Source organism: Phacochoerus africanus, chromosome 3, assembly GCF_016906955.1.
Source record: "Phacochoerus africanus isolate WHEZ1 chromosome 3, ROS_Pafr_v1, whole genome shotgun sequence".
NCBI classification, from domain to species: Eukaryota; Metazoa; Chordata; class Mammalia; order Artiodactyla; family Suidae; genus Phacochoerus; species Phacochoerus africanus.
In genome coordinates, this window is record NC_062546.1 from 205,092,516 (window position 1) to 205,120,298 (window position 27,783).

The following is a 27,783-nucleotide window of genomic DNA, read 5'->3' on the forward strand; positions in this document are numbered from 1 at the left end:
GACTGAGAAACACATCAACACCCACAGCCGGCCGCAGCACACGCCCCTCACGGCCGGGCCCCTCGGAGGAGCCAGCCCCACCCAGGAGGGCAGAGGGCAGAGGAGGGAGGCCAAGATGGGTCACGGACAGCACCACGGCGCCCCCCTCTCCATGGCGCAGTCCAGGGCACGGGAGAAGCAGCAGGACAGGGCAGGGCCACTGCCGACACGTCCCCGAGGACAGAGACCCACAGGAAGGACGTGAGGGCAGAGGGGGACCAGAGACGGGCAGAGAGCGGGAGGCGTCGGAGAGAAGAGACTAAAAGTCGGGAGAGGACAGACGAGTGAGCGGAGAAGAAAGGGCGCTGGACCCAGGTTCACCTCCAAACGAGACGCTGAGGGCGAAGCAGCCAGGACACACGTGTACACACACAAGGAGGTCAGGTCAGAGCAAGCGCCGTCACCCGGCCCAGTCCTAGCTGACACGGAGCGGTGGGCGACACGCCGCACCAGCCTCAGGGCCGCTGACCCCCAGTCATGGGGCTCAGATGTGGCCCAAGGGGGTGGGGCTCCCTGGGGGGGGGCCACTCTGAGCCCCCAGCCCGGGCACGGCACACACCCTCTTCCCCGCCTCCACAGCGAGAGCCTGAGGCCGGCCATGACCAGCAGGACCAGCCGGGTGCCTGGAGCTGCCACCGGGCGCAGAGGGCAGCCCGCCCCAGAACAGCCCAGCTTCAAATGCCACCTCACAGCAGGCGACCTTAGGCTGTCATCAGACATCTCTGTGCCCGGTCTCCTGGACTGATGCTGGGCAGTCACCGCCCCCGCCTCAGCAAGACCTCCTGCGAGTTAGGGGGGCCGTGCTGTGTGAACCTGCACCAGGAGCCCTGCCCGCGGCCCAGGAGGCCTGTGCCCCGGATCCTCCCCTGGCCCAGGGCCTGGCTCGGCGCTGCCGCAAACGCTGCTAAAGGAGGCCGAGGCTTCCTTCTCCCGCCGGTGCTCTGGGTGTGAGGGCCCAGCCCATCCCGGCAGGTGGCAGAGGGGCAGCCCACCCGCGTGGGACCACACAGCCCCGTGGCAGGCCCTGAGCTTGCTGAATGGGGTGTGGCAGGCACTGACTGGTGCCCGCTCCATCAGGTGGCAGGCAAGAAACTAGGACCCCCATGGGGAAGCGAGGACACCCCCACCAGGACCCCCCTTGTGAGCAGGTACAGGACCCTTCTGGGCACCAGGTCACCCAGGAAGGGCACCCTCTTCCTGCAGGCAGCTCGCTCTATCCCAGGGATAGTCAACCCCCCAGACACAGTTCTAAGGAGGATGTGTGGCCCAGACCTGGGGCCTCTGGACTTGCAGCCACCTGCACCGCCAGGAGCTGGTCAGCGATGCAGATTCTCGGGCTCCACACCCACCGAGGTAGAAATGCTGGGTGGGTGCCTCCTGAGCAGAGCATCAGAGCCCCGGCCCACCTGGCATCTTGCAGACCCTCTGGAAACAGGCCCAGAGCAGGGATGGCCCCTTCCTCCCTCCAGCGAGTCCGCCCCTGCCGGGATCCTGGACCTTCACCTTTCAGCCTGCAGGCCACGTCGGGGGGCCCCGTGTTAAAGAAAGGGGCGGCAGGGGGGCCAGGCAACACCCATAGCAGAGCCCTCGGGGGTTCCTGCAGAGCCCCCCGCTGGCCGTCCTCCGGGGCTGAGTCTCGGGGTCCAGGACCGAGGCGCCCCTCCCTCAGTGGCCTCCGGTGCCCGTCCAGGAGTCTCCACTGACTTCCTGACTCTGACAGGTTCAGGCTGGGTGGGGAGGGGTCCTCTCTGGTGACTCTCCTCCAGCCAAAGGGGTCAGACAGCAGGGCCAGAAACAGGATCACCCCAAATTCCACTCCCGGACATAGAGCTCAATGCGCAAACAAGCGAGGACCCGCAGGGAAAACTGACAACTCGCTTAAAGACAAGTTCTGTTGACAACAAAGACGTCTTATGTTGTAAAATCTCTCTTCAACCCCGCTTCTGGCTCAAAAAGCTGTGAGCATGTGGGCCGAGACAAGGGTCCTGCCAGACGGCTGCGGGGTGCGGGCGGGCGGTCCCTGTCCCCTCGGGCTGGCAGGACGGGAGCCATGTCTGTCCTGCCTGTGCGCGTGCGCACGGGCGCGGGGGGTCCGGACTCGCAGGGCTCCCCACACGAGCGCCGGGTCATTCCGAGTGTGACCACCTCCCCTGTGCCGCTGCCCCCAGGGAGCCTTAGACAACTTCTGACAGGCGTCAAGGCCACTAGCGCCTCCAGGCGGGGTCAAAGGGCATCCTGCCAGGGCGTCTGTGGAGACGCTGAAAATTTAAGCCCATGCTCAAGCTTCAGCGAGACTCATTCCGCTCTGAGAAGGACGCTTCTCGAAAAAGCATCCCTTCGAGGAGTGGCCCAGGTTCCCGGGAAGGCAATCTGACAGGCAGGCTTCCAGGACCGAGCCCCGGACAGCGGCAGGGGGCTCCTCCTGTGCAGGGAGGGCGCGGTTGCCCCTCAGCCTCGGGCCTCTGCTCAGTGTCCGGATGCCACAGAGCAGTGTCGCCCACCTGGCCGCGCGAGAGCCCCAGACCAGAGGGACAGACGGCCTGGGGTGGAGGGCGAGGGACGAATGAACTCCTCGCCGGGCTCTGAGCTTCCCGGGGACAGACCCTTCCCGCTCAGCCCTTCACCCCCGCCCAGCAGCTCCCGTGTGATGAATGAACGAACCGCTGAGGGTTGCCGCACGTAAACGGTGCAGCCGGGCAGGACCAAGGGGACGCGCCACGAGACCCCGTCCTGGACCCTGCCCGGGGACCAGCCTGGGGAAGAATGGGATCCCGCGGCTGGCGGATGTGGGGGTCACTCTGGACTGCCCTGCTCCCCAGCCTCCCCATCAGCACCTCCGCGCTTTAACAGGTCTCGTGGGCTCTTCCTGCCCCAGAAGCCCTGTGCCCCCGGCAGGAGCGTGAGCCTGGGTTAGAATGCAAGATCCTGACAAGAGCTTTTCATGCATCATCGCACTTAATCTCACGACTTCCTCAGGCAGGGCCTAATAAAATGCCCATTCTGAGGACCGGGGGGGTGGGTGGGGGGGGACGATGACAAAGTTCTAGAAGATTCTGCCCCTTGTCCACATTCACCCAGCCAGCCAAGGCCACAGCCAGGCTGCCCCGGCCCAGTCAGGGCAGCCCCCAGCCCCAAGCCCACTCCCGATGTCAAGACAGGACTCTCCCATCACATCCCCTGCCCCTCAGAACAGCCCGTGAAGCTGTCGGTCCCTGAGCCTCTCCTCACAGGCCAAGTTCACTGAGGGCCAATGCGCTCGCCTCTGGAACCAGGGCCTAGAGCCCCCTGCTGAGGGGCACGGGGGAGGGCCTCGCCAAGTCTGGGGGCTGCTGAAGGAGGAAGGTGGGTGCCCCTCCTTCCCCGGTGCCATGTCTCCACCTGGCCACGAGGTACACTTTCATTGTACCCAGAACCTTCCTGGCACAGGGGACTTGAACGGGGGGTCCAGGACGAGCCTGAGCGGCCCTCGCCTCTGCAACGCTGGCCTGGCTGTGGAAATGCCAATGAACGAAACGCCACACACATCCATGGGCCCGGGCCGATGGTCCCAGAAGTTCCACTCATCAGCGAACCGGCCCCTGCATCGGGGTCCCCCCCCCCAGGGACAACCTGAGCAGATGGGATCCCACCCCAAGCCCTCTGAGAACAGGGAGACTGTCCGGGTGGCAGCCTCCTTTCAGCCCAGCTCACCTCCAGGACCGGCCAGCCGGCCACCACCTCCAGCAGGCCCTCCAGACTGCGAGAGAGGCCCGTCCCTGCTCTGGGCCTGGCAAGGCTGTGACCCTCCTCTGGTAGAGCCGTCACTGCTGTTTTCCTTGGCAAGGCCCCTGCCTCACTCAGTTACGTGTCCCAGGGAGGGCCTGCAGGTGCCTCTGAGAAGGAACTGGCCCTGGAGTGGATGCCTATGCTTGTGTGCCCGCGGGGACACCCTGACGGGAAGCCCAGCCTGCTCGCCATCCTGCGGGGCCTCAGTTACAACTGCTCAAGGCATATTCACAGGGCCTTCGTGTCCTGACCCATCACAGCCATGACCGGACAAGAACGCGGCCTCAGAAGGTCCTGTTGGGCCCACCCTGGGCTCTGTAGAAAAGGGCAGCCACTACCCCTGCCCCACTCCCTGCAGCTTAAAGGCTCAAACATTCAAGCTGGACGCCTTCCTGCTGCTGCCTGCATTCTTCAAAGCAGCGACCCACAGGGCCGTTGCCCCCAAGTTCAGGCCACAGTCTACAGACGCCCAGACGCCTTGACCCCCTGCTCAGAACAGATTAGAGTCTCACGGATGAAGTCTGGATGCGGGTCTGGGAGGCTGTCCACCACCAGGGTCTCTCAGCCGGGGCCGCACTCAAATCGGGGAGAGACCCGCTGTCCCCAGCCCAAGAGCCCGGGACGCAGGGGGCTGGACCTGGGACCCCCCGAGCCAGTCCAGAGACCGGGCCCTTCGCAACTTTGCTGCCCCCCTATTTCCAAAATGGCGTGTGGTGGCCACGCCGGGAACGAGGCTGGAGCTGCCTGCCTGGCCAGCGAGGGGCCCCCCGAGGCGCAGGAGGTGCTGAGCGAGGAGGTCTCCGGCCGGGCTGCTCCTATCTGCCCTCCACCCGTGCCCGCTACGGCCCCCCTCCCTCGTTCCTCTTTCACTTTGCAGGGAGTCGGGCTGGGGGATCGAAGGCAGCCTGGCCGGCCCGCCTGCATGCGGGGCCCCTGCTCTCGCTGGGGGCGGGGGGGGGGGGGGGGGCAAGGCTCGGGGGCAGGTGGGGGAGCGGGGGGCCAGCCAGTGTCTACCAAGGGCGGGAGACTACCAAAGCAGCCAAAATCAAGAGTGGGGGCGGAAGGGACTCAGCCAAGGGAAGGCGATGGGAGGAAGCAATGAAAAGAAAGGTACTCCGAGGAAACAAAACGAAAGAAGGAGAAACGAGGAGGGGGGAGCAAGTGTGGGAGGGGCCCAGAAGCCGAATGAAATGAAACCTCGGGGCTGGGGGGCGGGTAAAGCCGAGGGGCACAAATGATACCTAGGCATGTCCGAATCAAGAAACTGCCTGCAAAACACAAACAATCACAGGTTAGTGAGGGGCGGGCGCCGGGGGCTGGGCAGCAGGGCAGGGGGGCGGCGGCAGTGAGGGCAGGGGCAGCGCGGAGAGAAGCTGTCCGCGGCGACGGGCCCACTCCGAGCCAGGGGAGGTTGCAAAGCGTGGGGCCTTTGAGCAGGGAGGGGGTGGAGGCCGAGGCAAAGCGGGGGGTGGGGTGGGGGGGTGGGGGGGTGCAGCCCAAGGCTCTGAGGCCCGAGCCAGGCCTGGGTCTCTGAGCCTCAGCGTCCGTGGGGGAGAAGGGCCTGCCTGATCAGCCTCAGAGCAGCCGGGCCCCTCGTGAGGGTCCTGCTGGCCTGGTCAGCCAAGCCTCAGAATGGCACCTGCCTAGGGCCGCCCGCTGAGAGGGTCCCTGAGACTGCCCCGGGCAGGACTGGGGCACAGCACAGGCAGGAGCCAAGCGTGGGGCCCAAGCGGCTGCGGGCAAGGTGGACAGCCCCAGCCGGTGGACCAGCCTCCTCATCCTTGAGTCACGAAAGCCTTGACTTGACCTCTCCCACGAGAGCTGCCCTGGGACCGCCTGGTGCCCACAGCCCCGGGGGAGCAGGACAGAAGCCTGTCCGAGATGGGTCCTGCGACCTCCAGGAGCAGGGTGGACCTGTTCAGCCAAAGCCCTGCGGACCTGAGGTCCAGCCCGGGGGCTAAGCCCAGGACGAGGCCCCCACGTGTCCCAGCAGCCGCGCTGGCCTGAGCACAGGCCCCCAGAGACACGGTCCTCGGAGCAGGGCGCCAGCCCAAAGGCACCCCCACCCACTCTCTTTCTCGCCCCAAGAATCCAGGAGTGGCCAGGACAAAGGAAGGGTCAGAGGTCAGGGGGAGTGCTGAGGTCACTGTCCAGGTCCAAAGCGGCACTCAGCGTGGCAGAGGGACCCCTCCCGGGAGACAGAGGCCCTCCCGCCCCGGGTCCCAGTCCCTGAGAGCCCAGACACAGCAGCCCATGGGAGTGGGCACGAGGCCCTCTCTGCCATGTCCCCAGGGTGTGTTCTCACAGCGACAGCACCCCCCACCCCTGGGCCTCACCGCGCCCTCTCCAGGTAAGCCCCGCCCCCCATGAGAACACCCCCAGCATTCTGCACTCCACCCCTTCCTCCTCAGGACTTCTGGAAGGTTCCAGGGCAGGAATGGAACCAGAGCCACTGTGCCCGTTGGGGTTGCCGCCCTACCCCCCAGACTGCCTGTGCTGAGGGGTGGTCCTGACAGCCCGCTCCCCAGGGAGGCCGTGAAGAAACCAAGCTCCCTGTGGTCTTGGGGAGCCAGCCCTCCTTGCAAGTGCGGCCCCCACTCCCCCACACACTCCCAGACCTCAAGACACTTGTCCTGCAAACACAGCCGCAGGAGCCCGCAGGGACGCCCATGGGTCAAGCTCACGGTCAGCACCCAGCTTCTGCCTGGTGGGCCAGGTTGAGCCCTCGGACTTGAGCACCCCCTCCCCGTGGCCCCAACCCCCCAAAAGCAGCATCTTAGGCACAGCCAAGCCTGCCGACGCCCCCGAGGAGGGTGGCTCTTGGCCGATGTGAGCAGATCCCTCCCTCACGTCCCACCCAGCCTGGCAAACCCTGCCAGGGGCGTCCCGGGGGCTCCTGCGCCCATTCACCACCCCCAATGCAGCCAAGCTCAGACTGCCCAGGCTGCAGCGGGAGACCTCGGACCTCACTTGGGCGTGGAAAGGAGCAGCCCCGTGAGAAGGAGCACGTGCCAAGCCATGCCAGTGGGCATACCCTTACCCCCACCAGGACTTTGGACTGCCACCCTCGTGTGACCCTGAACTTCTCCAGGACCCCCAGCCCGAGGACCCCTGCCAGACGGTAAAGACTTGCCCGCAGCAGCGTGGATGGGAGATGCAGGCCTGTGCCCCCTGCTGGCCTGCCCGCCCTCGGAACTCCCGAGGACAGGATTGGGCTCGCCGCCAGCAACTCCCACGGGGCCCTCCATCGGGTGACCAAATGAACAACAGGCCAGAGATATGTGTGGGCAGAGACAGGACAGTGCACAGGCCACTGGGCTGGGGGACCCCGAGGCCCCAAGCCTCCCTCGCGCCCCCGCTTCCCTGCGGCGTCAGAGAGGAGGGCCTGGAATGGTTTGCGGCTGGAGCGACCTGTCCAGGTGGGTGGGCTGAGAACACAGCCTGCGTCCCGACTCAGACCCGGTCTGCAGGGAGCTGGGAACAGGCCTGATCTGCCGCCCCGAGGGAACTCACCGGTCATCCTGGGGCGGGTAGATGTACCCCGATGACAGGATGTTGAGAGACAAGATGTTGGGGTCAATCAGGGACTCGTCAGTTTCTGGAGTGTTTCGGATGCGACCTACAGGAAAGGGACAGGCCGTGTGTCACTTCCCAGGAAGCCAGGTGGGGCACTTGGTCCCTGCTCTCCGCCTCTGCTGGGCTGGAGCTGCGAACCCGGAGGCCACGTCGGGGAACCGACTGCCCACACGGCCACAAAAGCACCTGGCAAAGGGCAACCTCAGGGTGGACTGGGAGGCCCGCGCAGGGTCTGCAGCCGGCCTTGGTGCCACCTGTCAGCAGATGTTCTTCCACCTGGACTGCGGCGGCCCAAGTCCTGAGTTTCTTCGTTTCTCAGCCACAAGCCAGCTCTCAGTACCCGCCCCAGCTGACAGAGGCCAATCCCTCAGCCCGGAACTCACAGGCCTCCTGCCTGTCGGAAATCTTAGCAAGATGAGAAGGAGGCAATGCTCCCTCTTCTCTTTACACTTAACAAAGAGAAAGAAGGAGTTCCCGTCGTGGCGCAGTGGTTAACGAATCCGACTAGGAACCATGAGGTTGCGGGTTTGGTCCCTGCCCTTGCTCAGTGGGTTAACGATCCGGCGTTGCCGTGAGCTGTGGTGTAGGTTGCAGACGCAGCTCAGATCCCGCGTTGCTGTGGCTCTGGCGTAGGCTGGTGGCTCCAGCTCCGATTCGACCCCTAGCCTGGGAACCTCCATATGCCGTGGGAGCAGCCCAAGAAATAGCTAAAAAGACAAAAAAAAAAAAAAAAAAAAACCAAAGAGAAAGAAGACGCATTCCCATTGTGGTGCAGCAGAATGAGCCCAACCAGCAAACACGAGGACACGGGATTGATCCCTCGCCTCGCTCAGTGGGTTAAGGGCTGCTGCTGCGTCGGGTAGGTCACAGATGTGGCTCGGATCCCACTTTGCAGTGTAGAATGGCAGTTACAGCTCCGATTCAACCCCTAGCCTGGGAACTTGCATGTGCTGCAGATGTGGCCCTGAAAAGCAAAAAAGAAAGAGAGAGAAAGGAAAAAAGAAAGAAAAGAAAACTGTCTGTGGCATAAGTCGCTCCTTGCAAGTGGCATTTCCAACAGAGCCCCTAAGGTGCCGGGGGCGGCGGCTCTGTCTGTCAAAGCCCCAGAACCACTGAGAGTCAGGACTACTGCCTGGTGGCTTCGTGAGTAATTTCTTGCTCTGGAGTTCCCACTGTGCCACTGTGGGTTAAGGAGTTGGCGTAGGTCACAGCTGCAGCTCGGATTCGATCCCTGGCCCAGGAAGGTCTGTATGCTGTGAGTGTGGCCAAATAATAACAGCAATAATAGCAACAACTTCTTGCTCTGGTGGTGATGACTAAAATGACTGCTCTGCTTCCTCAAGGAATGAACAAATACTGAGTTTTCTTTGTTAAGCCAGAAAGCAGTCACTGGGCCTTCCTTCTCCCTCATGCACGGAGAAGCAGTAAAACCCAGCATTAGGCCAGAATTCCGTGTCCACCTGTTGGAGCTGCCCAGTCCACTTCCTGGAACCTTCTCTCAACATGCGACTCCTGGGAGGAGGCAGGCGTGGGTTTCCTGAGAAGTGCCCGCTGGGGCTGGGCCGGGCTCGAGCAGCGTGCCCCCGTGGCTGGGGGCTGAGGGGTGGACGGCCACATGGTCCGCTGCTGGGGAGGCCTCGGCTGCAGGAAGAGCAGGCCAGCCCCACCCCGCCTCACCCCTGGGGCGCATGCTTCGGTGGGGGGCTCTTCAGAGGGACTCTGTCGGCTTAGAGCCCAACCAGGAGCTCTGCCTGCGGAGCGGATGCCCATGGCGCCCCGGGTCAGGCCGAGACGTCCACGGCATCTGTAAGCTTCACGCAGCCCAAGCCCCTTAGCCCGAGGGGGGCTTGGTGTTCTGCCAGCACCTCATCCCTTTCAGTAGCACCCTCATGCCCTCCCACACGTGGGCAAACACTCCTGTTTGCATTTTCTACCGGGAGGCCTCCGGGAGGGTCGGGGGAAGAAAGCTGGGGTCCTGGGACCAAGGCCTCGCTCCCCACGGCCCACGAGGGTGCAGCCTCTGTGCAGACACTGGGTGCCGCCACCGCCTAAGATTGAGAGTGACGGGGTATGGCGCTGGGGGGTGCTCCTCGCCCTCTCCCAGGCCTGAGCCAGGCCGGAGTGTGGTGCAGAACCCCCCTCTGGGCGAACAGGCTTGGGGTGAAGGTGGCACTGCCCCACGCCGGGGATCCTTCCCCACCGGGGCGTGGTAGGTCTGTAAGCCAGCTTCCTTCCTCTTTAAATTGATGCAGCTTTCATGTTGATTCATTTATTCATTTTTATGGCTGCAGCTTATGGAAGTTCCTGGGCCAGGGACTGAATCCGAGCCCAGCTGCCACCTACACTGTAGCTGTGGCAATGCCGGATCCTTTAACCTGCTGCACTGGGCCAGGAATTGAACCCGAGCCTCTGCAGGGACCTGAGCATCTGCAGTTGGTTTTTTCTTTTTTTTTAGGGCCACACACTTGGCATACGGTGGTTCCCAGGCTAGGGGTCAAATTGAGAGCTATAGCTGCTGGCCTACACCACAGCCATAGCAACACCAGATCTGAGCCACATCTGCAACCTACACCGTAGCTCACAGCAACGCCAGATCCTTAATCCACTGCCTGGGGCCAGGGATCGAACTTGTGTCCTCACGGATACTAGTTGAGTTCTTAACCCGCTGAGCCACAATGGGAACTCCTGCAGTTGGATTCTTAACCCACTGTGCCTCGGTGGGAACACCTGATGCGGCTTTTAGATTTGCCCTAAAGAACATCTGAAACGGGGGGTGTGTGTGGTTGTTCTACCCTTTGCCTGATCGCTGTGAAAACAGACACTAAATGTCTAAAATAAAAGCATTTGTCGTCGGGCCCCCAGAACCTCCCTGCGCACAGCCCTGCACTTTTGGGGTGCAGGATGATGGGTCCCTTGTCACATCCCTGCTACAAGCCCCAGGGACACTGCCCTGAGCTGATGTCCCCTGGCCAGAGATGTCTGAGGTGGGTTCTCAGAGGGATGCTTGTCCCTGTCTTTGAGTGGAAATGGGGCAGACGAATTCTTTATGGAGAATCAGCAGAGGAAGCACTCCTAATGGATGACACGAGATCATAGAAGGAAAGCATCGAAGGTGCTGGTGACCTGTGCCAGCTGAACCGTGTCGCCCAAAGTAGACCTGCTGCAGTCCTGACCCCGGAACCTCCGAATGGGACCCTCTTTAGAAACCGCCGGTTGGCAGATGTGAGGAGGGGAGATGCTGGAGGTGGGGGGCCCCGACCTGAGCACCTAGGCCTCCTGAAGGTGGGGACTGGAGTCTGTAAGCAGGAGTCCCCGCACACCTCCCCCCCCAGAAGCTGGGAGAGGCCAGGACGGCCCTTCCCCTGAGGTTTCAGAGGGCGCGTGGCCCCCGCCGACCTTCGTCAGGGCGTTTGGCTCCAGGACTGTGAGAGGGCCCATTGCTTTGGCTTCAAACCCCCGGCCTGCGGCGCTCTGCTACAGCAGCCCTGGCAAGTTACTGCAGTAACTGGACAGAAGCGTGGAACCACGCCTGGGCCCGAGCTCTTCTTTTCAGGAGGGGGCCGAGGCGCCGAGAGGGGATTTGACTCAGCCAAAGTCAGAGCTGTGGTCGGAACCCAGGCGTCCGCCCAGGGGCTGGGGGGAGGGGAGGGGAGCTCTGGTTCTTCCCACCAACGCAGCCCCCACCCCCAAGGCGGGTTCACTCACCCACGACCAGCTCTCGCACTTCCTTCCAGTGGATGTGGCTGCCTGTCTCATGCAGCAGTGTCACGGTTATCCGTCTCTGGATGCCCTGCCAGGCACCAGGAGAGAGGACACGGTCAGGCGGCGGGGGGTGGGGGGCTGGAGGCGGGGGGCGGGGGGGGGCAGGCAAGGCGTTGCACCTGGTGGAGCAGGAAGGTCCCCGTGCACGGCATCCCACCGCGATGGTCCACCGCTGCAGGGATGTAACTGGGAGAGAGAGGCGCCGGGTGAGGGCCCTGCCCGCTGCAGACACGCGGCCCCCAAGGAGCGGAGCGGGGAGAACAGGAAAACCTCAGCTGCCCCCTCCGGCGGAGGTGGGCCGGCCCAGGCCATGGAGACCAGCGTCAACCGGGCCAGGATGCCCGCCATGTGCCACCTTGATCTGTCCCAGGGCCCTCCCTGCACCACAGCGCCGGGGGGGACCCCGGCCCACCCCCAGCACGGGCAGCAGGGGCGTCGGGACGCACTCGCCATTGGCCTCCAGCTCGCAGATCTCGAAGTAGACCAGCAGGTCGTACTTGCAGTGGCAGGGTCCCGGGCAGTGCCGTGTCAGTGCGCTGAGCTTGGTGGCGGGCACTGGGGGGCGACAAGGGAGAAGCAGGGACTGGAGGCGGACTCGTGGAGCGCTGAGGGCGTGCTCAGGGAGGCCGGGGAGGGAGCGCCTCAGAAGCACAGGGGCAGCTCCCTCTGAGAAAAACAGCCCGTGGACCCCGCGCCGCACCCCAGGAATGCCCGGCCCTGGGCACAGACAGGCCTCGGCGACCACCCTGCGGAACAGCTGGGACGGCCGGCTTCTCCATGCCCAGGTGGGAGGAGCCACAGGCCTCGGACGAGAGCAGCGGCTTGAGACCCCACAGGACCAGCAGGGCAGAGGGAGCCCCACGACCTGCGCAGGACCCCTCTGCTACAGCCCCCTCAGCCGCAGCCCACTGCACGGCCCAAGCACCTGCCTCCAGCACAGAGAGGCCCTGCCCCTCAGCTCCCATGGCCCTGCGCCCGTGGGCAGCTCCTGACCAACAGGCCCCACACCCCAAGGCCACTCCTCTATCAAGGCCCACCGGAGCCCCACTGCTTCGCCTACCAAAGTGGGTCTAAGCGTCTTCCCAGAGCGCGCAGGGAACACGCAGGGCCAACCCTCAGACCAGCACGGATGCCGGGACTAACATCAACAAGCGGTCGGCAGGCCCGGAGGGGCTGGTGTGTGTGCCGCCACCCCCTGCAGTGCCTGCAGCCTGCAGATGCCACCTTACGGGGACCTGGAGAGTGGGGCTGACCCTGCTCCTCCCAGCAGGCCGAGTGTGCCTGGAAGCAGCTCCTCACAGGTCCCGCCTTCTCAGACACCCGTGCCCGGGACGGTGCCCATCCCCTACCTCGAGGCGGCTTCCTGGGCTACGAGGGGCCTCGACCGCACCGCCAGCCCCTGCACTGACTCTCCGACCTCCCGCCACCCGTGTCCCTGGGCGTTAGCTTTTGTCTTGACAGCAGGAAAAGCCCTACAGCCTCTTCCACTGAAACCCAGCTAGTCTCGAGAGCTTCTCCACCGCCCACCCACCCCCAGAGGCAGGGCTCCGGGCTCCAGGCGAGCGCTCTGCCCAATGCTCTTCCTCCAGGGACCCCCACACGTGTCCCGCCTCCAGCCCCAGCTTCCCGTGAGCCAGGCTCCTGCCGTGCCTTTTGCCCCCCAGCCCTCATCCATCCCACGGGGCAGCCCAGACGGCCCAGGTCTCGCTGAAGCGCCCAGCCCTGTCATGGCCTGCTCCGGGCAGGCACCCCCGACCATCGCCCTGCTGCCCTGCGCATGTCGAGGGGTAAAGGACATCCGAGAGGTCCCTATGCCTTCACCTCGTGCCCCTCCCCAGTAGGGGGCCCCATGAGGCCCAGCCGGGGGAGAGTGGCCCCAGGAGGCTGGGAGAGGACAGACCCACCACCCAACCAGCGCTCTGCTGCCGAGGGCACCCCCCCGGGGCCCCTGTCACCCAGGGGCACACGCCAGAGCCCCGCCTACCTGGCTTGGACAGAGGCATGACCCGCGGGAAATGGCGGCGTGAGGGCCTCAGCGGGCTGTGGAGACAGACGTGCCAGCGTGAGGCGACCTGGGGGCCGGCGTCTGCCGGACCCTGAGCTGAGGGAGCCGGGGGCGAGGGCAGGGAATGGCAGAGAGCAGCTCACAGTGTGCCGACCCCGTGCCGGGCCTGCCTCCTTCCCTCCCACAGGGCCTGGCTCTCCACCAGCTCGGAGGCGGAGGAGGGCTCCTGGGAACCCCAGGCCCCCCACCCCCAGCCCGGGAGGCTCCACAAAGCCACGAACTGGGGCGAGGTCAGGCCCTGACTGCGCAGGGCTCCTAGGACGGAGCCCCTGGCGCTCCCAGGGGCAGACGAGGCTCCGGGGCCACGCGCCACCACCTTCTCCTTCCTGGGCCCTTCTCTTTCCCTGACTCCCGGGGGCCTCGCTCTGTGTCCTGCGTGGCGGGCCAAGGGGGGAGATGGAGGTGCAACAGAGGGTCCCACCCCTGGCGTCTACCTGCTGTTCTCCCCACACTCTGGGTGGTGGGGTGGCCCCAGAGGGGACACAGCCGACCCACCCTCTGCGCCCCTGGCCGGTTGTTGCCACAAGAGAGCAGGAAAAGTGTCCCTCCTTCGGTCCCAGTGGGAGGACCTGGGAGCGGAACGGCGGGCCCCTTCAGCTGAGTTCTTGGCAGGCGGCAGAAGCCGGCTCCCCGCAGGCGGCCCTGGCCTCCTCGGGCCCAGCGCCAGGCTTCCCGCGGCCTCAGGACACGCCCAGCGGAGCCCAGGTCCTCGCAGTGGGGAAGCCCTGCTCAGGCCGGAGGCGGCTCAGACCCACAGGCGGGGAGGTGGGCGCCGAGGCGCTGGGCTCTGCAGCTGCCACGCCAGACCCATCGGGGGCGGGGGCTGGCCCTGCTGGCCGGAGGGTGGAGAGGCGGCTGACCTGAGCACGTGCCCCCCAACACCCCCCACAGCCGCCCCAGACACGTCCCCCCCGCGCCCCCCGACAGCTGACCTGAGCACGTCCTTGCACAGGGGCGGGAACGGGTGCTGCTGGTAGTGGCCGAAGACCTCAAAGACGATGGGCTGGCTCCTGATGTACTCGATGAAGGACCGGGTCACCTCCACCGCGATCTGGCAGGGGGGCGGCCACACCACGCAGCCCGGGGAGGCAGGAGGGTCACAGGGGTGAGTGCTCAGCTCCCACGGAGAACCCCGCACCCCAGGTCCGGGTCGGAACCCCCAGAGCAGGCGACCTCTGCTCACCACGGGGCGGCGGCCCTCGCGGTGGTCTGCCCAGCCCGCCCCTTCCTCTCGGCACACGGCCGGTGGACAGCCTGCCGGGCGGCCGCCCTGGGGCCACCCGGCTCAGCTGCCTTCAGAGCCCAGAGGGGGAGGAGGGGCCGCCGTGGCTGGTCTGACCCTCCCAGGGCCCTGGCCACCCGTCCAGCGTGTGGTTGAATCGTGCCCCCCCAGTGCACACGCTCAGGTCCCAGCCCCAGCACGTGTGTTTGGAGACAGGGCTTTCACAAGGTGATCGTGTTAGAATTAGGCCACTGTCACTGGTGTAGGGACCGGACCGGCGTCCTTGTGCGAAGGGGACATGCGGGCAGAGGCACACACAGAGGGAGGGGGGTGTGAGCACACAGCGAGAGGGGCAGGGACAGAGTCTCCTTCGCGGCCTCGGAGGGCACAGTCCTGCCCTCCGGATGCCCGGCCTCCACAGCTGAGAGGCGGCAACGCCCCGCGGCTGAGGCGCCCGGGCTGCGGGCTTGGTTAGGGCAGTGGGGAAGGAGCCCACCGAGTGCACCTTGGACCTGGCCTCGCTCCCCGGCGCAAGGGGGGCCCCTCCCCGAGGGTCAGGGCAGGCCGTGGGCGGCAGGGCCCTTGTGAGCAAGGCCTCCGTGACTGCTCAGGCCACACACACACGCGTGGGGCCGCTCTAGTCACGCACACTCCCTGGCCTGGCGCTTGCGGCCTCATTACCGGCCGCGTTTCATCAGGGCTCGTCTCCCAGCCTCGCACCAGAAAGCCCCCTGCTCGCCTGACCCTGAGGCACTGCCGGCCTGGAGCTTTCTGGCCGCTGCGGCTTGGGCCCCGGCACCCTGCAGCCCTCGGGGGCCTGCCTCCTGCCTCGTCCCCGGCACCAGGCACCCTGGCCTCGGCGCAAAGCCCGGCCACCCCAGACGCTCCACGTCCACGTCCGCCCGAGGCACGCGGCGGGGGGCTGTCGGGGGCTCTGGTCTGCCCTCGCCCCCGGGGTCTTAAACCCCCCCAAGGCCCCCACCGCCCAGCGACCGCCACAGGCCCCGCCCTCACGCACAGCCCAGCCTGGGGCTCAGAAGAGGGAGAAGCAACGCGGAGAGAAAGAGGGACACGCAGGTGTTTCCGGGAGGCCGCACGACGCCAGAGACCCCAGGAGAGGCCGATCCCTGGGGGAGGGGGGGGGTCTGAGGACGTACATTCTGGACGTGGTAGAAGCCGAGCGGGGGGCCCCTCCCCGTGTTCTTCAGGGGCTCCGTAGAGAAGGCCTCGTCATGGCGATGGATGAAGCTGTGAATCAGGAGGAGCGCTGGGCAGCTGGGGGGACTGGGGACGGGGACCCACGGCCTCCAGGGCGTCACCAGGCCCACCCGCACAGCCTGGCCCGGGTGCGAGGCTCACTTGAACTGGCAGAAGATGTCAGCATATTCGGCCGAGATGCTTGATGCCTGCAGGACGGTCACTCGGAAGGTGAAGGTGCTGCCCAGGCCAAGGTGGTCCAGGGCGGCGTCCAGGGGCCCGTCCAGGGTGGCCTTCTCCGGGCTGTCCAGGAGGCCCTCTGGGGTCACCGCTGCTGGGAGCCAAGGGCAGAGGGGCATGGCAGGACCCAAGGGGGCAAGAGCCAGGGCTCAGGGGCTGGTCCTCCCCACTTGGGCCGGGCTGAGAGGCAGTGCGACCTCCAGGCCCTCTCGGGGCCAGAGGCCACGTCCCAGAGCGCGTCCGGGCAGCCGTGGGGACCCACCTGAGCAGGTGTTGTTGTTGACCTCATCGGCCGAGGGCCCGGCATCTGCGCCCTGGCCCTGACCTTCCACGATGCGCAGCTCCTCCTGGGAGGCCCCCGAGCGGGACATCCCCGCCCCCGGGCAGGACTCGGACTGGAACTGCGTGAGCAGGAGACCAGAGTCAGGGCGCGGAGAAGCCTGGAGCCTCCTTCCAGGCCAGTCCTGCCAAGGGCGGGACCGCCCCTCAGGCCGCGGCTTTCCATGCTGTCGTGACCCCTCCCATCGACAAAGGGGGAAGGAAAGGGGGGAACTGTCTACAAGCTTCAGTTCTGCTCTCTGCCCCCCAGCCAGGACCCCTCCCTCAGCCCCCCTCCCGGTGGGAGGACTGGGGGAGTCTCTCCCTGGGGCTTTAGGGGCCCTGTCAGGTACCCCCACCAGTGGCCTCTCTGTGCCCCTATGCTCTGCCCTCTGTCCTCCTGTGCACCCCCAGCTTGATGGCTCCTCCAGGAGGGACACTTCCGGGGGCCCTGGGCTCAAGGCCTCGGGAGCACTGAAGTTCTAGGTCGGGAGGCCGGGTGGGGTCGGGCTACGGAAGAGCCTGAGGAGGAGAGGAGGAACCGCCAGTCTAAGGGACGCTGTGGGGGGCGGGGGGCACCACCAAGGCTCTCCTGAGAGCGGAAGGGGGAGCCTGGTCCTGTCCCTTCCAATGAGGCCTGGAGGAGGAGCGGCACCTGCTGCGGGGACTGTCTGGGATGTGGGGAGGCGTCGTGGTGTCCTGGAAGCTCGTGGCGCACCTGCTCTAGGGCCCCTGCCTGGGCCCATGGCCCCGCGGGGAAAGCAGGTTCAAGATCCCCGAGACACCGGCGGGGGCGGCGGCAGCGGCGGCGGCGGGGAGACAGACCCAGTGAGTGAGGGCAAGTCGGACAGGGAGGGACGGGCCACTGCGGGCTCAGGGCTTGGGAAGAGAGGCGCCTGAGCCCACAGCCGACCCAGAGGCCTGTCTGTTGGTGTCTACGGCCGTGCCACCCTCGGGGGTACCTTCTCGAAATGCTGGTCGTCGAAGGAGATTTTGGCGGTTCCCGACTGGCGGACGCCGGAGCCGTAATCAGGGGCCTCTTCATCGGCTGAAATGGGAACGGAGCCGATGGTCCGGGCCCAGCCTGTCCCCAGGTGGGAGTGGCAGGGCCAGGCATAGCCTCTGGGTGCAGGGAAGGCACCCAGGACGGGCTCTGGCTCACTCAGGGGATCTCTGTCATTGCCACCTGGCTCCAGAACCACCAGGGCACCGTCCTGGGCACACTGACCAGCAGCCTGTGCTGCCCCGGGCCCCGTGGCAGCCACGTCCTCGGCACAGCCTGCCCTGACCGAGAACACAAGCTCATTTTCAAAGCCAAACTGACACCGCCCCCCCGCCGACGCTCCAGCGGAACCAGCCCCGACCCCTCCTCCACCTCCACAGAGCCCGCCCCCCCAGGGCCTGCTGGTTTCACCTGGAAGCTCGGCTGCCCCTCAGCCACCGCCATCACCCACTGGACACTCAGCGCCCCACCCTCACGCCCCTCCTTCACTCGCTCTGGGCTCCCCACTGTGCTTGGAACAAAACCCAAACCTTTCTGCCGCCTGAAGGACCACCAGGTCTGGCTTTCCACAGCCTCCCCAGCCCCAGTCGCTCCAGCTAGATGCCACCCCAGGAGGTCTCACAGACCCAGGGGGCTCTGACCCTCGCTCTGGGGCCTTGGGGGTGCTAAGAGCACCTACTCTCCGCCCTGGCTGCCCAAGCCCCTGGAGCTCTGTCCCACCAGCGCCCGGGCCTGTGCGCAGTAAGGCTCTGTGTCGGGAGAGCTGACCTGGGCTGTGGTCAGGGGTGGGAGCAGGTGTGACCTCGGAGACCACTAAGGCAGGCTTCCGGGGCCCTTAGAGTTCCCTCTCCTCCGCTACAGCCACTAGGCGGGGAATGTCAGATGCAGCCCAAACACGGACGGCCGCCTTCTCGGCAGGACCCGCTCAACAGGGCCTGGGCCAGAGGGGAAGGGCCAAGGGAGAGCCCAGGGTGGACAGGGCCCCTGGAGGGGGGACGGAGGCACTGCCTGTTCCCAGCATCCCTGTCACCGGGCTCTGCCCTGGAGCCACCCTCCCTCCCCACCCCAGGGTCCCTGTGCTCAGCACCACGCTGACATGCCTGGGAGATGCTGTGACAAGTCTGTGGAGCTATGGGATAGTAAGAATTTGGCACGGGGTCCTGAGGGTGGAACCAAAACCACCCAAGGTGTCCGGGCAGAGGGGGACCAGACAGCTGGCGTGGGGTCGCAGCCCTCTCTCGGCCTTGAGCCACCCTGCAGCCCACACGCTATCGTGCCTGTCCTCGCCCCCAGGTTCCCCGGGCTGCCGAGCCATAGAGAGGGAGGCTGTGATCCTGCGGAGGCACCAGGGGACCTCAAGGCAGAGAAGCGTGTGCACGCCAGGCCTCCAGCCTGCAGCTGCCCCCGTCTGCGTCCTCCTGCCACCCTCCACACACTGTCAGCAGAAGCTTCAAAAGGGTGCCAGCTTCAAGGGAGCAGCAAACCCGGGCTCTAGGGCGTCCTGGGGCTGCCCGCCCCGGGGCCCGCGCAGGGGCCAGGCGGGTGAGCGGGCAGCACGAGGGTGTCTGCCTCTGCGGTGATGCACCACCAGGCCCGCGGCACAGGCGGGGTCTTCCGCCTCCGGGGAGGCAGGACAGCACTGGGAGCCAAGGGTCCGAAGGGGGCAGTGCTGGCAAGTCAGCAGAGGCTCCGGGGGCGCGGGGGACAGCACTGGGAGCCAACGGCTAGAGGGCTACACTCCCGTCTTGGGGCTGAGACGGCGGTGGCGGGGAACCCACAGAGGGTAGTTCTGCGCCAGGCTGGGTCTGAGGGTCCAGCTGGGGCTGCCTGCTAGGTGGACCGGAGCCAAAGTGGGCTCAGACAGCCCTGGGCTCGGCCTGCATGGCCCCGGAGGCCCCGGCCAACCAGGAAGAGTCCAGAAGACTGGAGCCAAGAGCCGGGCAGCTGGGGCTCCTCCCCAAGGCCCCCTCTGCACCCCCTGGGGTGGGGCAGAGAAACAGAGGAGGCTGGGGGCTGGCAGCACATTGACCACTGGGCGAGGCGCACAGAGGTCTCCCTACCCAGGGGTCCCGTTGGTGAAGGGACAGAGCCAGCCCCGGGTGCCCCACACGCACCTGAGATGGCCTGGACGGCCACGCGGAGAAAGCCCTTCACCTCGCCCTTCTCGCTGACGATGGCCACTCGGTGCACCAGGGGCACGGGGTACAGCAGGTTGCTCAGGTACACGAAGGCCCTGGGGGGGCAGAGGCCACGGTCAGGGCCACCCCGTGGTGAGGGGTGGTGGCAGCGGCATGGCCGGGCTCACGACACAACACTGCAAAGCAGAGCGAAGCGAGGCAGCCAGGGCAGCAAGCAGCCGGGAGGGCGGGCGGGCAGGCAGGGGGCTGCGCTGGGGCAAGGGGGGAGGGGCCACGGCCACAGAGGAGACAGGAGGAGGCGGAGGGACAGAGGCGGAAGGCAGTGGGCGCTGCAGGAGCAGAGGAAGCGGTGAGGAGGGCAGGGCGCAGGGGGAGGCCCGCGCGGTCCGAGCAGGACAGCCGAGGAGGGAGGGTTCAGCCTGCTTCAAGGAGGAGGACCTGGGGACCCGCCTGGCCCAGCTACGACCCTCACACTGGCGCAGATGCCCAGCAGCTCCCCCCCCCCAGCTCCTGCTTATTTCCCGGTGGTCCCTGACGCTTGAGGACCCCACAGAGGGTCTCGGCCGGTGGAACACAGCTCACAATTCCCTCTGAGCCCCTCCAGGAACACCAGGGGCAGGAGCTCCGCGATGCCTGCGGAGACAGGCACCGCCCCTGCCCAGGGCCCAAAGACACCCCAGATACCGCCGCACTGCCTGGCGTGTGCCCCCATCAGCTCCCAAAGGGCACCCAGAGCCCTCCCTTTCCCGGGCAGCTCAGCTATGCGCCCAGCCAGTGTCAGGACGGGCCAGAGGCCGTGTCGTCCCAGTGCTGAGCTGGCCAACGTGCAACAGTCACACGAGCGGCTGAGGGCAGAGAGGACATGGAAGACCCTGTGCTGCCCAGCTGGGTGATGGGAGCACAGCTCCCGCCATTTGGGGGCACCCTCCTCTCAAGCTCTGCCCTCCCCTCCAGCTCAGAGGCGTGGCCTCGCAGCCCTGAGCTCCTGGGAAAAGGGGGTGCTGGGGGGCAGGGCACAGCTTGGGCAGGATTTGAACACAGTCGGCCAGAGAAGCTGGGGAGTGTAACACGTGGGCAGAGGGAGGCCCAGGGCCTCAGCCAGGGATGGGGTGGGGCGGGCAGGCAGGGGTGAGACCCGCGGCAAGGAGGGCGGGGGCGCCCGGAGTCACTGCCAGGGGCACGGCCGGGCGGAGCTGGGAGGACGAGAGGAGAGGCATCCTCCTGTCCCTGCCCCTCGCCCAGACCGAGCTGCGGGCGTCACCCACACCACAAGCTCCAGGGTCCCCGCTCTGGACCCCCTGTGGCCGAAAGCACGGGGAAGGGCCGTTCCCCGGCGTCCTGATACCAGGCCCTGGTGTCCCCTCAGGTGGGCTCCCGATCTTGCCACAACCGCCCTCCCCTGCAAGTCAGAAATCTGAGCTCTGTCCTGGCTCTGGTCTCAAATCTAACAGTTCTGCCACAAAAGTCTCTCTGAAATCCACTCAGCCAGCCATTGCCCAGCCTCCCTCCCGCTTTCCCCATGGCCCCCACAGCAGCCAAAGGGGCCATGAGGCACGGCCAGACCCCACCCCCGTGGTGTCCAAGCTCTCTGCATCCAGGCCCGCTCTCAGCCCTGGCCACACGGCTCATCCCTGCTCTGGCCTCACGGGCCCCGGCCTCTGCTCCCGCCACGGCGCACAGCCTGGTTCTCACCTCCGCGCCCAGCCTCCCACGTCCCCGTGGCTCTCTGTTTGTCAGAATTTACCAGCAGGTCCATCTCTGTTGGTTGCCTCTTGCCATCTGAGCACCCCGTGCCCCGTGCCAGGCCGGCAGGTCCCGGCCAGGGGGAAGGGTGTGCCACCTCCCGGGGCTGCCCTCCTGGGGCAAGAGGAAGCCCCTTCTCCCAGCACAGCACTGGCTCGAGGACGCCCCAGAGCCCCTCCTTCTGAGGACTCTTTGAAGCAGTATGGGCGGATGGGGCATCTGCCCACTGGCAGGAGGGAGGGCTGGGGCTCCGACGCCCCGACCACCCACTGAGGCAAGCAGAAGCCAGCCCTGGCCTTGGCCCCAAGAGGATGCCGGGGCCCAGAGAGCCGAAGCCCTCACCAGAGCTGCAGAGGGCACCTTCTCCCCACACGAGCCTCGGGATGGGACGGTGGTGCCCTTCCCTTGCGGGTACCTGGGCCAAGGGCCTGTGACTGAAATTGGGGTGGGAGGAGGGCTGACAGGACACAAGCAAAGCCCTAAGGCCCAGAAGGGGAAACGGAGGGTCCTGGAACTTGGGCTGTGGGAACAGGCGCAGACCCTGCTCTGCTTCTCCCGGAGGCCTGTGCCCTTGGCTGGGCAGGGCCCCAAGCCTGAGAGAGCCAAGGGCACCAGGCAGGATGGCTCCAAGCTGCAGGATGGAGTCAGCACCTGCCCTGCCCCGGAAGGGCCTCTTCCCAGCACCACCCCCGCCAGAGAAAGCCTGCCAGCGCCAGGCAGGAGGCACTGAGGAAGCTCCCAGGAGCCCCAGGCACATAGGCAGGGCCCGCAGCCTGGCCACCCTCCCTGCAGGGAATCCTGAGGGCCCTCGGGGGTCGGGTGTGGGGGACACCTCTGGTTGTGGGCTGGGTGAGGGCATGGTGCCAGGCACAGGGAGAGTTGGAGGGTTGTCCAGGGCCACCCAGCCCGCCCCCCTGCCCTTCCCCCCAGGGGGCAATGACGCAGGGGCTGGCTTCGAGTGCTCAATGGCCACTGACAGCACCCGGGGGGAGACCCACCAAGCTCTGAGCTCTCGGGGACCACCTCCGCCGGCGGCGGGGGGTTGCTCCCCTTTCTGAGCCCACCCCCACTCTCCCTCCCGCCTCCGCAAAGGCCGGGCAGAGGAAGGCCCAGGCACTGCACAGAGAGGAGAGCTGAGGAGGGGCCCAGGCCCAGCCCAGGTCAGAGATGAGGCCACGGCAGGGAGGTCCCTCCCAGGCTCGCCACACGGCCTCGCTGCTCCACGAGCCCTGCTCAAAACCTACTGGGGTCTCCCAGGGGGCTCTTTCTGCCACGTCACCACCCGTAGGCACAGAGCTGAGGGTCCCTCACATTAGGCGGGGACTGTGCCTCTCGTGTTCTAAGGCTCAAACACCGCACTGGCAGCCCAGAAGACAGAAAACCCCGATGACGACACCATCCGAACCTGCCCTCCGAGCTCCCCGGGGTCCAGCACTGAGCCCCAAACCCCCGGGGGCGAGACGTGCACCTGCGCCTCCTCCACCCCCATCTGAGCACCGAGGCCAGGACTCGCTGGCCAAGGGCACATCTAGTTCAACTGCTGCGTCTGTCTTTCCCAGGGGCACAAAGACAGTGCCTGAGAGCTAAGACAGCATAGCGCCCAGCCCACAGACGAAGAGACGGGGCCTCCAGGACCTTAAGGAAGTGGCTGGTGTGACAACCCCCCCGCCGCTCCAGGCTGGCTCCTAGGCAGCCCCCGACCACGTGGACACCACGCTCCACTGCCCACCAACTCGAATGATACAGCTCGTTAACGCGGTCAATTAAATCTTTCGTGATCTTTCAGGACTTCCTCATGTCAGAGGGGAGAGAAAACCCAGGCCCCTGTGGCAGCGGAAAGGGCGGTGCCCGGGATCAAACCGTTCACAAGAGGCAGCCAGGGAAGAGGTGCCCAGGTTGGAGGTTGGGGTTATACAATGAAAAGATGCCTGGTCCTCGGCCTCCCATCCTGTCTGAACTCCATCACCCAGCTGTGCTCACTGGGGCGCCCGGGGTTCACAGATGTGGCTGCAGCCCTGGGGCCGGTGCTCCCAGAAGGCTCACTGGGGCTTCTCTCCTTCCTGCTGCCCCTGATCCCAGGCCCCTTGGTGACACCAATGGGTGCGTTCAGCCAGAAGGGCCCCCTGGGGCCCAGCAGCCACTGCCCCTAGTGGCAGCACCAGCCTCGAGGGCTGAGAGCGGGGTCTGTCAGACCCCAGGCCCACCCGATCTGCAGCACCGGGAGAGGAGGGGCTGGGCCCGAGGTGCAGATGTGGCGCCTCCCCCTCACTGCCCTCCAGGCGCCAAAACAACCTGACGTCAGCCCCCACCACCCTGGCGGCCAGAGCAGCCCCAGCCCTGTCCAGAGGACCCCGCCGGCCGCGTGCACCAGCCACACCCAGAGTGGCCCGGAGCCTCGCTGGTAGCCTGGGGCTGATCGGCTCAGCGGGCAGATTGCACCCAGCTGGGCGTGGAGGGCGCGGCCTCGCCCGCCCAGCTGGTGCAGCGCGGACACGACGGCCAGTGCTTTCCCACCCAGAGTTCTGGACACTTCCCTGGGGCAGTCGCCAGTCCCCCTTCCCTGGGACCCCCCCATCCCAGACAGTCAGCCCCCTGCCCTCCTCTCTCTGCAGCTCCCCTGCCCACCCCCTTCTGAGAGCAACGGTCCAGGCAGGGGAGTAGTGGGGGAAACGGTCCCAGCCCCACTTGTTCTGCCTGGGCTGGCCCACCCCCCTCCCCAGTTCTCTGGGACCCCAGACCGCCAGAGGGAGTGGCGCCCTGGGGGGGGGCTGACCCTGGGTCAGGACAGGGGAGGCCCCTGCCCAGGGCCCTGTGCGGAGGAGGAGAGGGCACCTTGAAGCAGGCTGAAACCCGCCGGAGAGAGAGGAGGCGGCAGAGGCGCAGAGCCAGGGCTGAGTGTGGCGGGAGGGGAGGAGGCAGCGCTAACCACGAGATTGGTGAGGTGCAGACGCATGCTGGGGCCAGGAAAGCCTTTCCGAAGGGAGACAAGAGTGGGCGCCCCAATTTCGCTTAAGCTTAGAGAAAGAGCCAGCAGCTACCAGAGGATAAAAGGGAACCAGAGTCGGGGTCCTTCTCAGGGGCTGGGCCTGCACAGCTGCTGCGCGGGAAAAGCCAATTCTTGCCAAACCACAAAGATCAGGACGTTTCCGAAGGATGCCCTCGGCAGACGGCCCGCCGTGGGGCGCTGGCCTGTCCCTGAGGCCTGGGTTTGGTCTGGCTGTTCAGCAACACCCCAGATCACCGAGGGGGAACGTCGGAAGGACCCAGCTCTTTCTGGCTGAGACTGCGAGAGCCCACACCCGTTTCTCCCGGGGTCCTTGCTCCCCCGTGCCCTGACCCCAGGCCTGCCTGACACCCAGCGACCCTGGCCCTGGCGGCCCGGGCTTTCTGAGAGGCTTGCGTGGAGGCGGCCCCTGGGGCTCCACCTCCCCTCGGGCTCGGCAGAGTGGGAAGCCCAGCCCCCAGCTCGCAGGGAGCAGACCACTCTCAGCAAAAACGAATCCAAATGAACCCAGACGCGCCCACGAACTCCTGCTTCCTTCCAAGAGGAACCAGCGGGGCTTTCACTCCGTCACCTGCACCCAAGGGCTCCCAGTGCAAACCCTGTTATCTGGGGACCAGCCTCTGTCTTCAGACTTCAGTACTTGTGCCCCAAGGTCAAGACTTCCAAAAACTTCCATCAGCCTAGCCCGAGGAAGCAATCTCACCCTCCCATTACAGATGCCTTTGCACGTACGTAAAAAAGTGCAAATGCAATGGTTTTGTGGCCTGAACTTCCTACTCCAGCCAGGTGTCCAGATCCTTCCCTCACCTGTCTCGTCTGGTTCCCCTCCCGCGGTCGTAAGACACGGGTGGAAACTGTACTTGAGCTCCTGGCCTTGGCCTCTCTCCTCTTCCAGGAAACCTAAAAACTGGCTCCTCTTTGCGAAGGGCACTTCCTGTGAGGGCACGAGGCCGTGCGTACCGTCTCCGGCTTGGACGGCCTGGGGCTCAGGTGGGACTGACCGTCCTCCCCTTTAGCCGGAGTCCGGCTCAGAGCAAGGTGGGGTCCGCGGTCCCCAGGGCTTCAGACGGAGGCCCTCTCACTGCCCGAGCGCCGGCCCTTCCTTCCTGTCCCTGGGATGGCCTCCTCCAGGTCTGCTCCTCTTCCCAAGGAGGGGGACCGGGAGCCTCCCTCCACCTCTTTTGGAAGAGAGCAGAGGGAGGAGAGCTGCTCAGCTCGTGGTGGGCACAGCGATGCACGCCCCCGCCTTGCCAAGTGTTCCCCTCGGGCCCTGCATGGCGACTCTGCCGGGCTCCAGGGGCCTCTCTGCAGAAAGAGTCCCACTGCGCAGAAGCCTCGCCCCGGGGCACCCTGCCTCCTCCATCACTGCGTCCCGCCTCTTGCTCCCTTCCCAGGGAGGCCAGCCCCTCCGCCTGCCTCTGCCCGGGGTCCAGGGAGCTGCCCAGATCGCCGGGGGTCACGCCCTGATGGCGGTCAAATTGTGCCCGCAGCAGTGCTCCTGTGCAAAAGAGCTGGTTCCTTCCCAGCATGCTGTCCTCGACCTCACCAACCTTCCTACTAAACTGAACAGGGGGGGCCGGTCGTAAAACGGGTCCCGGCCGTCGCACAGCACGTGCTCCGGAAAGACGTCGTCCTCCAGGTCCTCCTCCTCCTCCTCCTCCTCCTCCTCCTCCCCCACGCTCTGCTCCTCGGCAGGCTCGGTGGCGTCGGAGTCGGGGCTCGAGAAGGTGGGGGAGGGGGTGAGAGCAGCCATGCGCTCGCTCATGCATGTGTTGAGAAGAGGGTAGCTGTTGCAGCCAGAGACGACTGAACTGAGGTTAGTACAACAAGACAGAGAGAGGTTAACGCCAGCTACTCGGGGGAGGATGGGGTGGGGCGGGGCTTCTGTTTAAAACCCACACCAAACACACAGATCCTCGAGAATGTGGCCTTAAAAGACAAGAGAGCCAAAGTGCACCAGTCCCCAGGCTTGGAAAGACACTGCACGTGGTGTCCGTGTAAAGCTCTAGAAGGTTCCGGAAGGCACCGGCAGGTATGATCCCGGCCAGGTGTGACCGAGGTCATGCGAGGGCCTTGCGAGCTCGGCCACACTGAGGCCTCAGAACACCCCGCCCAGCAAGGCGCAGGGACTGAGTGCAGACCCCGGACCAGGGGCCTGGGGACAGCAGGCAGGGACACTGTGCTCTGGGATGACACGGCCCCGACTCCCGCTACTCTCCCTGGGTGACCCGGAAAGCCTGGCCAAGCCTCACATTCACACACGTGGACAGGTGTCACCTGGTGGCCACGACCCCGAAGTGGGTGTGGGTGGCAAGGCTGAGACCCCCCTCCCCGGTCAGGGCCCGTGGGTGTGTGGGAGGAATGGCCGGGGGCCTGAGCCCCAAGAAGGCCCAGGGCGGGGCGTCGGGACGGACAAGAGCGTCTGGCCGCTCCCTCCTCCGTCAGGGCAGGGCCCAGCCCCTCGCCGCCCCGCCGCCTTCTCCCCTCCCCGCTCTCTCTCTCCGTCTCTGCTCAGCTCGGGGAAGGAGGGAGGCGCCCACCTGCCCACCAGCCGGAACCAGGGGAAGCGGTCATAGAAGGGGTCCCCGCCGGTCACCACGTTGTCACAGTCCTCGATGACGCTGGAGGGCACCTCTGCCGCCCGGTCGTACATCTCCCGCATCAGGTCCAGGCGCTGCCTGTGGGGGCGGAGGTCAGCGTGGGCCCAGGCGGAGCCCCCTGCTCGGGGCCACCCCAGGATCAAGCTGGTTTGCCAGACAGACCCTCCGTGCTTCTCGAAATCAGCGCACCCCGAGCCGGGGGCTCTCAGCTAAACGCACGCTCAGCACCCAGTCCCTTCAGCTCCCCGGTGACAGCAGATGTGAGCAGCGGGAGCCCCGGGCCGGCCCCACGCAGAACGGCCAAGCTCGGCGCGGAGAATCAGGGCAGGGAGCCCTGGGGAGGAAGGGAAGGCGGTGACAGGACGTGGAAAATGAGATTGTTTGGCGCTTATGCACCCCCCCGGGAACACCGGCAGGTTGGGGGGAAAACCAGGAGTTTCCCCGCGGGAGCCGCTGCAACAGGAAGGCCGAGGACGGCCGCGGGAGGCGGGGGCGGGGCACGGCAGGGTCCGCCAACGTGCGGGTGTCCGGGTGTGTGCGCATGGGGACGACGCACGCAAGAGGGGACAGCCTGGGTGTCCGAGTGTGAGGTGTGTGGGCGGGGAAGAGCCTGACGAGCTGCGGGTCCGTGCGGGTGTCAGCGTGTGCCTGCCGTGACTTTCACTCTGTATTTCTCATCTTGGGGGCCCCTCTGGCTGGGGGGCTCCCCACGCAGTGAACAGCCTGCAGGTGAGCCCACCTCCACACAGACTACCCCACTTGTCCCTCGCCGACTCGCACACCAGGCCAGTTCCCCTGCCCTCGGCTGCCCCAGGGCAGGGATGGGGTCCCTAGGGGCAGCCCCGGCCCGGGGCCCAGCAGCGTGAGTCTAACCGGCCAGCCTCGCTGTTCTCCCTGCCCTGCTGTGCGGAGGCCAAGGCGAGGCCTTCTGCCCGCTCCTTTGCCCCCAGTGACCCCGTGCCTCCCCCCAGGGGCAGGCAGCCGCTCGTTTCTGGGCGAACTTGAGCAACATTAAACCTTCCTCTGTGGCGAAGACCTGTCCTGGTCACCTTCATACACGAAGAGCCAGGCCCTCGTCTGGGTGAGCGTGTGGGGACCTGGGCACCCGGCT

The 27,783-nt window shown here is 66.1% G+C and overlaps 1 protein-coding gene across 8 annotated transcripts in view; it reads right to left on the reverse strand.

Annotated features, from left to right (window-relative positions):
* KIF1A (kinesin family member 1A) overlaps positions 1-27,783 on the reverse strand; it is an 85,355-nt gene that overhangs the window by 11,759 nt on the left and 45,813 nt on the right. For 2 of the 8 annotated variants that reach the window (XM_047773975.1, XM_047773973.1), the window contains 14 exons: positions 26,613-26,750; positions 25,623-25,883; positions 19,302-19,420; positions 17,147-17,232; positions 16,129-16,267; positions 15,789-15,957; positions 15,587-15,677; positions 14,140-14,258; positions 13,127-13,182; positions 11,589-11,697; positions 11,262-11,328; positions 11,086-11,170; positions 7,318-7,423; positions 5,046-5,072 (listed from right to left, as the gene is read on the reverse strand). In XM_047773975.1, the coding sequence (XP_047629931.1) occupies positions 5,046-5,072; positions 7,318-7,423; positions 11,086-11,170; positions 11,262-11,328; positions 11,589-11,697; positions 13,127-13,182; positions 14,140-14,258; positions 15,587-15,677; positions 15,789-15,957; positions 16,129-16,267; positions 17,147-17,232; positions 19,302-19,420; positions 25,623-25,883; positions 26,613-26,750 (1,572 nt within the window). The remainder of the gene's footprint in view (positions 1-5,045; positions 5,073-7,317; positions 7,424-11,085; positions 11,171-11,261; positions 11,329-11,588; positions 11,698-13,126; positions 13,183-14,139; positions 14,259-15,586; positions 15,678-15,788; positions 15,958-16,128; positions 16,268-17,146; positions 17,233-19,301; positions 19,421-25,622; positions 25,884-26,612; positions 26,751-27,783) is intronic. The other 6 variants (XM_047773978.1, XM_047773977.1, XM_047773976.1 and 3 more) reach the window with 3 other exon arrangements.